The 12,500-nt window shown below is 36.3% G+C and overlaps 3 protein-coding genes across 5 annotated transcripts in view; 1 reads left to right on the top strand and 2 right to left on the bottom strand.

Annotated features, from left to right (window-relative positions):
* Positions 1–5,588, bottom strand: part of LOC138047321 (protein FAM135A-like) — a 20,797-nt gene extending 15,209 nt beyond the window's left edge. Inside the window, exons 1-9 of one of the 2 annotated variants that reach the window (XM_068894119.1) lie at positions 5,548–5,588; positions 4,761–4,911; positions 3,747–3,832; positions 3,265–3,419; positions 2,604–2,674; positions 2,118–2,291; positions 1,296–1,407; positions 1,146–1,201; positions 956–1,053 (exon numbers count right to left, since the gene is read on the bottom strand). In XM_068894119.1, coding sequence (XP_068750220.1) covers positions 956–1,053; positions 1,146–1,201; positions 1,296–1,407; positions 2,118–2,291; positions 2,604–2,674; positions 3,265–3,419; positions 3,747–3,832; positions 4,761–4,840 — 832 coding nt within the window. In that variant the 5' untranslated portion in view covers positions 4,841–4,911; positions 5,548–5,588. Of the gene's footprint in view, positions 1–955; positions 1,054–1,145; positions 1,202–1,295; positions 1,408–2,117; positions 2,292–2,603; positions 2,675–3,264; positions 3,420–3,746; positions 3,833–4,760; positions 4,912–5,134; positions 5,237–5,547 lie in introns of those variants that run through there. The other variant, XM_068894120.1, reaches the window with a different exon arrangement.
* Positions 5,589–5,676: 88 nt separating this feature from the next.
* On the top strand, positions 5,677–12,045 carry LOC138047338 (protein phosphatase 1 regulatory subunit 42-like). Its single transcript, XM_068894139.1, has 7 exons — positions 5,677–5,872; positions 5,997–6,163; positions 6,654–6,792; positions 6,905–7,021; positions 7,979–8,096; positions 8,906–9,260; positions 11,128–12,045. Exons 1-7 carry the CDS (start codon positions 5,741–5,743, stop codon positions 11,228–11,230), a joined length of 1,131 nt encoding a protein of 376 aa, XP_068750240.1. The 5' UTR covers positions 5,677–5,740; the 3' UTR covers positions 11,231–12,045.
* LOC138047336 (regulator of MON1-CCZ1 complex-like) overlaps positions 11,187–12,500 on the bottom strand; it is a 26,474-nt gene continuing 25,160 nt past the window's right edge. For both annotated transcript variants that reach the window (XM_068894138.1, XM_068894137.1), the window contains one exon: positions 11,187–12,500. This exon is cut by the window's right edge and continues 322 nt beyond it. The gene's annotated coding sequence lies outside the window, so the exon portion shown is untranslated.

A 12,500-nucleotide genomic window follows, 5' to 3' on the forward strand; every position in this document is an offset into this window, starting at 1 on the left:
GAATCAACTTAAGTAGTAATCTATCAGGTGATCCATTACACACCAAAAACTTCGTCACAGTTCCAAAAAAGACAAACTGTACAGTTACAAAGAATACAACTACTCCCAGTGAATAATCCTAATGAAAAAATTGTCCCTGTATTAACCCACTGACCTCTGAGAGTGAGGCTTAATTACTAGATTTTACTCTGTCTAACGCCAAATGATTTTACTTGTCAATGGGGGCAGGGGAGGGGGCATCCTAGGGCGTTTGAGGTGGGCATGAGCTAAATCAATCTTTCTTGCAGTCTTACATACAGCTGTACAAAAGGGGCCACCTTGACAAAATCGAGGGTACATAAGGGGCCTTGTGGCAGCTGCTACGCAATCAATTGATGCATGATCTCAGCTAGATGTAATCGCCTTGGGGTTTGCGGGATGGGTGGGCGGGAGGAGAGAGAGAGCTTGCGATCATGTCTCGTAAATGAAAATAATTTGCAGATTTTGGTCTAAATTAGGGTAAGGGTTTCAGGAAGTGGGCTGCAAACCTCTACCAAATTTTTCTGGGAGTACCCCCTCCTGGGGAGGGGGGGGGGGGGGTTATTTTGACAAGGGAAGAAAACTGGGCTACCTGGAGAAGAACCTCTAGGTTGAGATAGTCTATCAAATTTTTATGCCAAATACAATCACAAAGGGAGAAGGCTTCAATAATGGCCCCCTTACATGTACATGTACTGTATAATCTAAAATCTTAAAAAAGGACAATAGATAAAATTCCAGGATTGAAAGAAGTCTACATGTAAATCCACCATAATGATTGTTTTTCATGAATCTTTGATCAGAATCTTTGGTTGCTCACTCTAATGATTGTTCTGTACAATCACTATACCAATCAAACTCTGGCATACAGGTGTATCTACAGTTCAAATACATACACCTTCTTACAAAAGTTCTTCACTATTAACGTCTACATTACCTATTCCAATTCTCTGGCTTTCAGGAAGAAGTTCCATTAGACACTGTAAATAAGCTAACAGATTTACTTGAGAAGACAACAACGTACTACATAATGACCTGGATGAAAAAAGGAAACCATAATCAAGTAACGCCTTGTTCATAAAGGCCAAAATACAAACTTCCTGCTTTCATTGTATTTGTTGACAAACCTGTGGGTGTCATAAGCAAACTGCAACTGCCTTTCAACAACAGCGGTCTTAGAGCTCTGTGAAAGGGAAAAAAAGTTTTTATCATTGTGAATGTATTTTTTCTTAGCAACAACCAAAACAGCAGTAAAAGAAATCATCATACATGAATACCTGAGGAGCCAACGCTTTGTTACTGAACAACGAAACATAGAAAGTAGGTGAGGAGACACGTTGATTGGAAGGCTGTTTGGACATCCAGGCATTCTTGGCAGGTCTTAGAATGCTGTGGGTACAAATACATGTAATTTACTTTATTACACAGACAATATCATTATTTTCATCACAACAACCACTTCTACCAGCAACATTCACAACCATCCTCACCAATAGCATCATTGATTTTGTCAACATCATCATCATCATCATCATTCACTTCCCTTCTTATCTGGTCACTGCATCACCAATGATTACCGCATTTACTTACAGGTAGCTTGATTATCACTGGGTGTGTGCCAAAATAATATATTTAGGTTTCAGGAAGTGCAAGAGCTACATGTATACATGTACATGTATCCATAAGAATCTTCCAGGGTTAAACTACCGGTATATCCAGTCATACAAAAATTCTCCTCAGTGACACTTAAATCTTACTTTTGCCTTGTGAAGGAATAATAATAATAATAATAATAATAATAATAATAATAATAATAATAATAATAATAATAACAATAACAAAAACAATAATACTAATACTGATACTGATACATTTTTATCTACATGTAGCATACTCGGTAGCACTATGCTCTACTAAAAAATGGGGAGAACAAATAAAAAAATCAATCATATGAAATCAAAGCAGACAACACTTAAATGATGGTTTTTAGTGAGCTGAAAAAAACAGAGTACCTCTCAGAATAAAATAACCAAGGAACTTACAAAGCAGTTCAATACAGTCGAGAATCTTTTGTCACTTACACATGTAACATACAATACCTGTGATTAGGCAAACCAAGTGCTGTTACAGTAGCATGAATAGTAGTGTCGATGACGGCAAAGTGATAATAATCAAATAGGATTGGCACATGGTGATGGAGCCCCTTGACACAGGACATGTGCAGCTTCAATGTCTGGGTACTCACTACGGTCAGTGAATCAATTGAGTCAATTCTAAAATCAAAGATAACAGAGCAACAAGTACAATAACAAAAATGAAAGAATTAGGCTGAAGTATACATTGAAATAGACCAATTTGGCTCACTCGATGTTGTACCCAATTCAGATCCTTTGGGAATAAAATGTTTTGTTCCAAATACTGTATTTCCATATGAATGCTACACTAAGAATCTTTAACCCTGAGTGATTCGAATTGGGTACAGCATTGTGCTAGCCGAATTGGTCTATTAGATATGCTCTGACTACCACTTGTTTCAAAATCATGTAAGCGACACTCAGCTCAAAAAAAAAAAAAAAACTCCTCACCCATACTCTGAGTCTGAGAATAATAGTTCCACATTCATTTGAAAATCAGCCTGGTCAACTTCCTGGACCATCTAGCAATGAAAACAATAAAATATTGAAAGAACAGGACTTTCAAAATCATGGTTAAGTGAAGCTGCAATGATCCCTCTCCTGTTAAACTCTATTTAGGACACAACAAATACTAAGAACTGCATTCAATTGATAAAAGTAAATGAACCACTGTACAGAGATTTGCTTTGAAAAAGGGCTGACGCTTGAAACGACAGGTGTCAATCTCTTTAAGTGCAGTGGTTAATTTACCTTTATTAAGTCATTGGCATGACACAAGGTTTGGTGAAACATTCTGTAAGAACACAAATCTGTGATAACAATTATCTAAGTCGTTGAGCGATGTGTAACAACTTCATGTCATCATTATCAAGCCAAATTACTAAGTCGATGAGATACATAAACGTTGCACAAGAACTTTGATATCACTGATTGTCATTTAAAAGCAATTTGACAGTACCAAATTTCCGTGCCTGACCTACTGTAACATTGACTAGAAAGATTTAACATAGTTGAAGTTGCGTTATTTTAAACATTCCCTCATTATTTTTTTTAAGCGCTGGTCCCCTTCCTCTGACCCTGTTGCAACATAGAGAAAACCGTACCAATTTACCTTATCACTATTGACCAACATGTAAAGACGAAAAAGAAAGGAATCATTCACTGGCACAGCTTCATTCCTGTAAAGAATTTGAAATGTTTTTGTGACAGCTGTCAAGCCAGATGGAGTGATAGTTGATCCACATTGATATTCAGTTCCCTGTTGCCCTGATAACAAAACAGGTAAAGATCAGTGTTAGAAACTAAAGACCAAATAAACATTGAAGGGCTTAATTAAAGGCCTAGTACAGTATGTCAATTTTAGGGCTGTCTTTCAATTATGCTTCTTTCTCAAGACGTCCATCACACTTTGTTGCTGGTTTTTATTTTATTGAAACCCAGGACTCATAAAATTACAGTCTTGTATTGCTATCTTACTTCTGATCTACAGATCTTTAATACCCTATAAGAAGCAAAATTTTACAACTGTGCCAGTGCCCAATACACACAATTTAAAAAAACTTGTACAGGTATTTAACAAGACAAGACATTTACCTGGTACATGGCTCTGTCTCTGCTCCACTTCAATGCAAGATACAGTCTTTAGGGGTGGTTTCAGTGTGCAACGAATTTGATAATATCTGATGATAATGAGAGATAAGGTGCAGTACAGTACACAAAATATAAAATAAACTCCAGCAACAGCAGGGATTGTCAGACGTGACAGGCAACAAGTAGTAAATGCTTTTGCATTTCCCCTCAAAAAGCATGTCTTCATGTTTGTTTCAAATATTGCTGTGGTCTGCTTCACTTTACAACCGCCCAAAAACATGCGTTTCTTTTCTAACAACTGCTTTCACAATACAGCCCAATACTAATGAAGGTATCCAAAAAATTCAATTTTAACCAGACTCCTTGGGATCTCAAAGTCATTTTATCGTTGTAGGTTGAATTTTGGAATGTTTCACAGCTTTCATTGATAATCAAATAAGTCATTCAAACATCACCTTTCATATTAAAATATCCTCATAAATATGATGAAAGCTAGCCTGTGAACGGAAACGTATTTCTGGCAATCGTTTCTCTAAATGACGGCCGAAATTCATCTGCATTTGCAAGCTACATGAAAGAAAATCAGCACACAGAAGAACTCAGTGTGGAGATATTTAGCAGTTAAGCTGTTAAGTGCAGGCAACTCTTTGATTCACTTCAAACCAACATCAGATAAAATTAATATTTATTTTGACAATCTCATTTAAATCTTTATTTAGTATTATGCACAAATTTTCCAATGACAGGTAAGATGACACACACACAGTATCATACAAGTAGACAGCCCCAAAATTAAATTTTATCCTTGCTTTTTTTCATAAAAATATTAAGGATGAATGAATGACCTCTATGCCAATGATTATAAAATTCTATAAGTTTCCACCAAGATTCACAAAGACAAAATCAAAAACGTATAATTGCTTTTCAATCCAAAAAGAGCTAAAAGCCATTTTGATTAACTGACAATAAAAACGGTCCCTGGAAAAAAGGATTACAATGTCAACATATCTTACTGACCCTCTTTGGAAGAGATCAACATTGTGGAACGATGAAAACTCCACAGAGAATTCAATTGTTGCTTGAAGATCTCCCGACATAATAAGGCGACATGAGATCAAGTCAACTCATTTTGTGATCTTCTGGACCCTCTTATTCCACCAGGGTATATCTAAAATTGGCAAAGTGAAAAATCAGCATAATAAGAAGAAACGTACATCGTTTAATATTACACACGCGAACTTTAAATATGCATGACTTAAATTTTGCTCTTGATCTGCGATCTCGAGAGGAGATATTCCGCAACAAAGCTTACAGAACATTTCTGTTATCTTCTTGTAGGAAGTAGAGGTACTCAAATTTATTTATACAAGGAAGATTTATCACACACGTACTTAAAATGACCTGCGCTAAGTGATTCTGCGTACGATAGAACGTTCAAATCCATCTATTGCGGAGTTGCTTCGGAATATCGATAGAGCTGGTTTCCTTTGAAAGCTACAAGTCAAGCAGGAAATAATCAAAGAATAGCTTGATGGAAATGGTGTGAGGAGTATTAGACACCGACAGATCGGCTTCACTTTCTAGTGCCCAAGGACACGACATGTGAACAACATTCCCTGGAATATTATCGAACAGCCAATTAGCCGTCCATGCGCGCATATAGCAAAACAATCCTTTTCAAAATAAGTGTATAAGAAAGATTCCTGAGAAAACAATTGTCCAGTAATAATGCACAACGGCACCTAAAGAAAATCTAATCTTCAGAAGTTTTTAGAGTCAATAATTGTTGATAAAAAATTGATACCTGTCACTTTTCCTCCGGCTGCCATCTTCTTTCAGATCGGCTTAGCGCACAGTTCCTCACGTCCTTTCGTTTAGGAGAAGCCTAAGAACCAAGATTGTTTCCAAGGAAACGAAAAACTGTTTTCTTGTCACGTGATTAGTAGCATAAACACAAAACACTTGTAATAGCGAATCATTTTATATATAACTTCAAAATGGGAAAGATAACTTTCGAAATGATCGCGAAATCTCCAAGCCACACCAAGAAACGAAGAGATGAAACTGTTCAACAATATGTGCGAAGATTGACTCATCTATATTTTTCTGAAAAGAACATTGACGAAATAGTAAGTAGATGATTTCGAAAAAAAGCACCCGAGTTCATTTAAGGGTCGCTTCGTCTTGCTCGCGTACTGTAAAACTGCAGTAATGCTTATTTTATAAACTGAACCGTTCTTGTTTTAATTACAGGACAACCTCTATCACTGCCGAAATCTATCAGTTCTCTATCTTTATGACAATAACATTTCAAAGATCAAGAACCTTGGATTTGCAAGCAACTTGACCCATTTGTACCTCCAAAAGAATGAAATCACAAAGATAGAGGGACTTAACAACCTCAGAAGATTAACAAAGTTGTAAGTAGTGAAGATTTCCGGGAGACAATCATTCAGCTGTCAATACCAATTTCCAAGGTGTTGTGCACATGAGCACCCTAAAACTGCAAGTCAGGACTGCCCCCAAATTATTTTTCTTTTCTCTCAAGATCTAGTGACTTTGATATTGGAAAACGTATGTCAATGTATGAATCTGTTTGTGTTCATTTATGCCCACACAGACACACAGATGAGAAAGATGCATTTGTTTGTAGTCTGTGTGAAACTTGATTCATTTACACACTTCCATGGTTAGCCATGAGAAGGCCAGAGTCTCCATTTATAGGCAAGCAGAAAAGGACTAACTTACCCGTGGGGAGGGAATGGGATACAAACAAATCTCTCCCCCCCCCCCACCTATACCAATCCTTTCTTTACCAACCATTCACTCCACTCTTTCATGAGATACAATAACATGTAGGTATGTATTCAGATTCAAAACCAAAATGTGTTGTGTATTTTGTGTTTATAGGTACCTTGGTTCAAATTCAATTACAGTCATTGAAGGGTTAGAAAATTTAGAAAGTCTAAGGGAGCTCCACATCGAGAAACAAGACCTACCACCTGGAGAAAAACTGCTCTTTGAGCCACGATCACTGCAGGCTTTGTCTGTAAGTATAAAATTAATTTGTGGTCACACGGTTAAACCAATTTACTCCTGGAGGTTTCTAATAATGATTATTTTAAGTAAAATGGTTTTTTAATGTTATTGTTCCCTGCTAGAAGTCCTTGTGTGTGCTGAACATATCAGAGAACAACATTGATTCCATTGAGGAGTTGAAATGCCTGATAAATATGACTCAGTTTTTCACAGAAAACAACTGCCTTTCAGACATGAAGGTAGGTACCGGGTAATAACAAATATTATTATGTCATTTGATGTGACCACAACATTTTGAGGTACAATGTACATGTAAGTAGGTGAAAAGAATTCCTTAACAAGTTCCACTATTTATTAAAGAAAACACAGTTTTCTAACGAGGCATTGTTCACTCAGTCAATCCCAAGTGGTGTTAGATAAAATAAAATCTATCAGTGTCACTTGCAGGAATGAAGGAGTCAAAGGAGACTGTTTTTGGCTGTAAATGTTGATACTATGACAATATAATGTTAAGTTCTCCTAAAACAATCTACATGTGGAGTGGATCTGAAATTTATTTCCACATCCATAAGACTGAAAATTGAATTCCAGTGGAGAAACAAGGCAAGGAAGAGGAACACAAGCAGAAGGCTGTTTGATCATGAAACTGTCTTGATGTACAATGTAGACTTTAAATGGAACATTTTACAAAGCATTGTTGAAATGGGATGAGACTTCATGACAGGTTTCCGTATTGGAAGAAAGCACAGTTACACACTCTTGTTCTATGTGACATGTAGGATGAGACTTCATGACAGGTTTCCGTATTGGAAGAAAGCACAGTTACACACTCTTGTTCTATGTGACATGTAGGATCAGTATTGTGGGATACATTTTTTCAATGTCGCTCTCAGGAATTTGGAAATATGTTAATATCTACAGTGGGTAGGATATGATGGTACAAAATCTGAGCCCATTCATGCATAGGTAGTTTCAGTAATTAAATTAAAAATGAAAATGAAAATTTTTTTGGCATGAAAATTGTTGAAACTACAGAAACTGAAAAAAAGCATTTTCAGCTGAAAATTGCCAAGCCATTAGGCATCTACTACATTTAATTTAGCAACATGTGATCATTTGGTGGCCAGGCCTGCAAACTTCTCAGGAACATGTCTTCCACTCAGCTTGATGCATGTTATGTTAATTCTATTTTACAGGAACTTTCTAGAGTGTTGGATGCATGGCAGTCATTGTGGCGGTTGGAAATAACTGGAAATCCATTGTGTAACAAGAAAAAGTACAGAGACAGAGTAATAGTCATGTCAAAATCTATAGGTATATGCACTATAAAATAATTTGAAGCAGCAACAATTCTGAGGGAAATATTATTGTTGTGGCTGCAGGGTCGAATCACATCTACAAACTTTTGGGTTGGTTTATTTTGTAAACACCGGTATGACTAAGAACACACAAATTTGGCTGCATCAAAATGAGTTCACTTGATAAAAATGAAATGACCACTGTAGGACAGTCAGAAAGCCAAAGATTTTAAGCCCTAGTGAAATGATGAGCTCTGACAAAGGGCTTGAAACTTTCGGTTATCAGTATTCTTATTACCCTGGGTTTGTTGATTTACATTCATCAGCTCATTTGACATCACGAAATTTGTTTGTTGGAACTTCCACTAACACAGCAGCATCTGGTCTCTGTAGAAACAACCCACCTTGGTAATTCATTGAAAAAGTCTTTTTGGTGTGTGAGAGAGAGAGAACATACTCAGCACATAACATAATGGTAGATATGTCACGCATGGCCATTCCATAATTATTAATTAAAACCCTGTCAACCCTGCACCTGCCTAAACCAGCCATACATAGTATTTTACTCTGTCTAAAGCCAGACGATTTTACTCGTCAATGGGGAACCCCCAGGAGTCAATGGGTTAAGGAAAATTAAAAGGTCTTTTTAGTCATTATAATAATTATATAGCTTTAATTAACCCATCGACTCCTGGGGGTTACCCATTGACGAGTAAAATAGTCTGGCGTTAGACAGAGTAAAATACTAAGTATGGCCGGTTTAGGAGTGAAATTGTTAATTGACAGGCCAAAATACTGATTTTACACATTGTGTTGCTGTGACAGTTATGTTGGATGGCAAGGAAATTAATGAAACCGCCAAAAGATTTCTGATGAATTGGAAAGCTAGTAGAGATGCCAGAAGACGACAGAGGAGACGATTTCACATGCTGGAGGGAGGGACTTCCAACTTCATCTCAGGCTCATCAAATGCATTCTCCAGTGTCCCTTCCCTACCACCAATCCAAGCCCCTCAGAACTCAGTTGAAAATGCTGCACTGTATGATGGTATAATCACGGGAATCCCACATTCTGATGCTCTTCCAAGAAGCACTAGACCACTGGCTGCAATAATGCAGGCAAGAGTTCCCAACTCCACTTTGTTGAACAGGAAACCAGCAGAAGATGTTGCGCAATCAAGGTATGTGGTATTTTGAAGAATTTAATTGCACAAATCATGGAAAAGAAGATGACCAATAATGATGAGACCTTAAGATACCACAAAATCGGTGTACAGGGGACGCCATGTTTTTTTCATTTTGTGATGATGTCATTCATCTTACATGCTAGACCCAGCCGTTTTTCTGGGTTGACACCAGTTTACCTGCGGAAAAATTACAAGTAACTACAGAGAAGACACAATAGACAAACGAATAAGTTTTTATGACGTTTTAACCCATTGACACCTCAACTGCCCAAGGACACCCGCAGTTGATGAGTAAAATCTGTTAAGCCCCACTCCCAGGTGTCAATGGATTAAGGACGGTGCCTACTATTTTTATTGTGCATACATTCTGTGCATCTCGAGATACTCAGATCTCCTATGGGTGATGCTTGTCAATACAGGGATATTTTTGCGCGGTTCAAAACTATGCGGAGAAAGCCGAACTTAGCAAGTGCTCTAGGTATCCAAATTGGGGGTAACCATGCATTTTTCAGAGATAATTAAGCTTCAATTTGGAAAAGAATGCCATACATTGCTTTGTATTTCAAAGCTTTTTACAAATATTGTTGATTATCTTCAAAAAATGCGTGTTTACCCCCAAATTTCATTTTGGATTTCAATAACACTTGTTAAGATCTTCTTTTCCCGCATATTCAGTAAACCGCGCAAAAATACCTTTGAATTAGTAGCCACTGTCCTTAAGTGCAAATGTGAATTTTATGACCCCTTGGTAATGTTATGGCAAGTCTGTTGAGATATTTTTGCCAAAGTTAAATTTTAGTTGTAAAGAAAGTGCTTCAAAATGGATTGATGTGCCACTGCAGCCGCCATCTTTGAGTCCTTTCCAATCTCCGCGTTTTAACTCTCCAGGTATCTTTAGTTAATCAAAATGGCTATGTGCATGAACATTTCACTTGCACAGGCACAATACCCCTACCCATATACATGTATACTTTTGTATGTGTATCTTAAGGTCCCTATTATTGTTCACTTGAGTTTTCTCATAGCGGTATTTTTTGTTTTACACAGAAATTTGTGATTTTCTCTAATATTGGTCAATCACAAAAGGCCTTTTTTGATATTATTAAAATTCAGCTTGAAAGAGAGGTTCTGAGGACAAAGACAAAGGAAAGTGGATGATATGCAAATATTTTTCACATTCATTCCAACATGTTTCTATTGTTTTTGTCCTTTACTGCCACACTATCAAGCTTAGCATTTGATATTTCGAAAATGGCTTATTGAATTGCATGCTTTATACTGCTACCTGAGAAATTTCTGCAATTTAATCGACTGAGAGCAGAGGTATTTCACCTTAATTTGAAATACTTACATGTGAAAATTACTGTTACTATGGCAACCAAAATCATGAAATAATCTTGTCGCACGAGTTACGAAAAAATGGCGGAAAGATTTCCAGATTTTCAAATTTTGGAGGGTTAAGAACTAATAGAAAATTCAGAAAACCAAATGCTAAGAAAAGTTTATCAACCTGGCTCAATGTCTGGACCAGCTGGGCCAAAAACCAAGAAGTTTGAAACCAATTTGCTTGCCTACAAAGTGACACAACTCGACGAAAAGTTGCAAAAGTTCTTGGCATAACATGAATTTCTCAAGTTGTAGTATAAACAAATAATAGCATGATTTGTATGTGATATTTCAAAATTGTCAGAAATTTCACTCACCTAATGGCTCGCGAAATTATGTATAACAATTTTGAAATATCACTTGTGGTATTTATGCCAAATATCACTACATATCATGCTATTACTGTACCTATACTAATCTCACTGGCCTGCTATGAATCGCTTTCCGCTCAATCAGCTTTCTTTGGCCTTTTCAGGTTTCCAAACATCTTTGCACCTGCTCGTTCAATAATATCAGAGGGGAACTGGGAGGCAGAAAGTGACATTCACAGTGGTCCACCCCTGCCAATTCAAACTTAAAGAAAATGATGAGTCTAGTGATAGTAATAAAAGTAATAGTGAAAATAAATATTAAGTAAATTTCAAAAGATAAGATTTTTTTATCATTTATTTAAAAATTTGATATCAAGCTTGACATACATTGTTACACAGTAATATACAAATCAGAGAAGCATTTTATGAGTAGCTAAATTATACATAATGGGTTATTGTACAGGAAATACATGTACGAGTCATACAAGCTCATTGAAATGACTAGCAAGACAGTATTCATGACATTACAAAATATTAATAGTGGTTGTAAGTCTGGCTGAAGTAGATGTTTTGAGATTTATTTTCAAAGCATCAGTTGTTATAGTTATTATAAACTCAGAAGAAAATTGTAAAAATGTTTTCCTTTTCTATGTTGTTATAAAATAATATTATTTTTATTGCATGTACATACAGTACAATAATAACATTCTGTTTCCCTTGGTACCAGGTAATAAGAGCACAAGTAATAATAATATTGTTCTTCTTTCATTTCTGGCAGACATACTGTAATGTTCATTTGTCTCCAGTTGCCAATGTAGCTTTTGTCTATTCAATGCATCAAAACCAACTATTTCTTAGAGTACTTTTAAAAAAAATTGAGGGTAGTATTTCTGATTTTTTGTACAGACTTTAACAATTTTTGACAATGTCATTTCTAATAATAATTATTATTCATATTTAAAGTTTCATTTTAAAATGTAACTGTAACTGCAAAATACTGTCTTCAAGTAGAGCCATGTGTAAATAATGTTATAATTAATTTAAAGATTTGACAGTTCTTCAATAAAACAATATACATTGTATCTTCTGCTCATGACCAATAATTTGAAATTCACAGGGCTGTCGTGTTAATTTGAAAAAGTGGCTACACAAGGAAAGTATCAGGGCGGCTATCTTTAGCTGCAAGTTTGTGTGTTTTATTCATTGTCAACCTCTTAGTAGCTGGCAATTTGCACTGGCTATTAGCAGCTCCGACTGACAGCCTTGAGGAGTATTTCTCAAAGGTATAGAAAAAAATCAGGCCTATTCCAGGAGACATAATCAACTTTGCAATTTTTTTTGGCTTTTTAAATATGCTCAGATATCAGTTTTTCATTACAGGCCGACCTTAGTATGACAAATTATTTTTCAGGCCCAAAATGGGGCTGTTTTGAAACAGCCCCCTTCACTCACCTAGGGCATGAGAAGCTACTGGTATTCTCTTTGAAGTTTCTGCTTCTTGTTTGTGCTACTGTGAGTTGCAAGACCAACAAGTGTA

This window comes from Montipora capricornis, chromosome 4 (genome assembly GCF_036669925.1).
Source record: "Montipora capricornis isolate CH-2021 chromosome 4, ASM3666992v2, whole genome shotgun sequence".
NCBI lineage: Eukaryota > Metazoa > Cnidaria > Anthozoa > Scleractinia > Acroporidae > Montipora > Montipora capricornis.

What these genes read in the sequence shown, in the direction of transcription:
- LOC138047338 (XM_068894139.1), top strand. Translation starts at nt 5,741, where the DNA reads ATGGGAAAGATAACTTTCGAAATGATCGCGAAATCTCCAAGCCACACC. An exon ending in AGTCATGTCAAAATCTATAG is followed by an intron (nt 8,097 to 8,905) that starts GTATATGCACTA and finishes TTGCTGTGACAG; the next exon opens with TTATGTTGGATGGCAAGGAA. An exon ending in GAAGATGTTGCGCAATCAAG is followed by an intron (nt 9,261 to 11,127) that starts GTATGTGGTATT and finishes TGGCCTTTTCAG; the next exon opens with GTTTCCAAACATCTTTGCAC.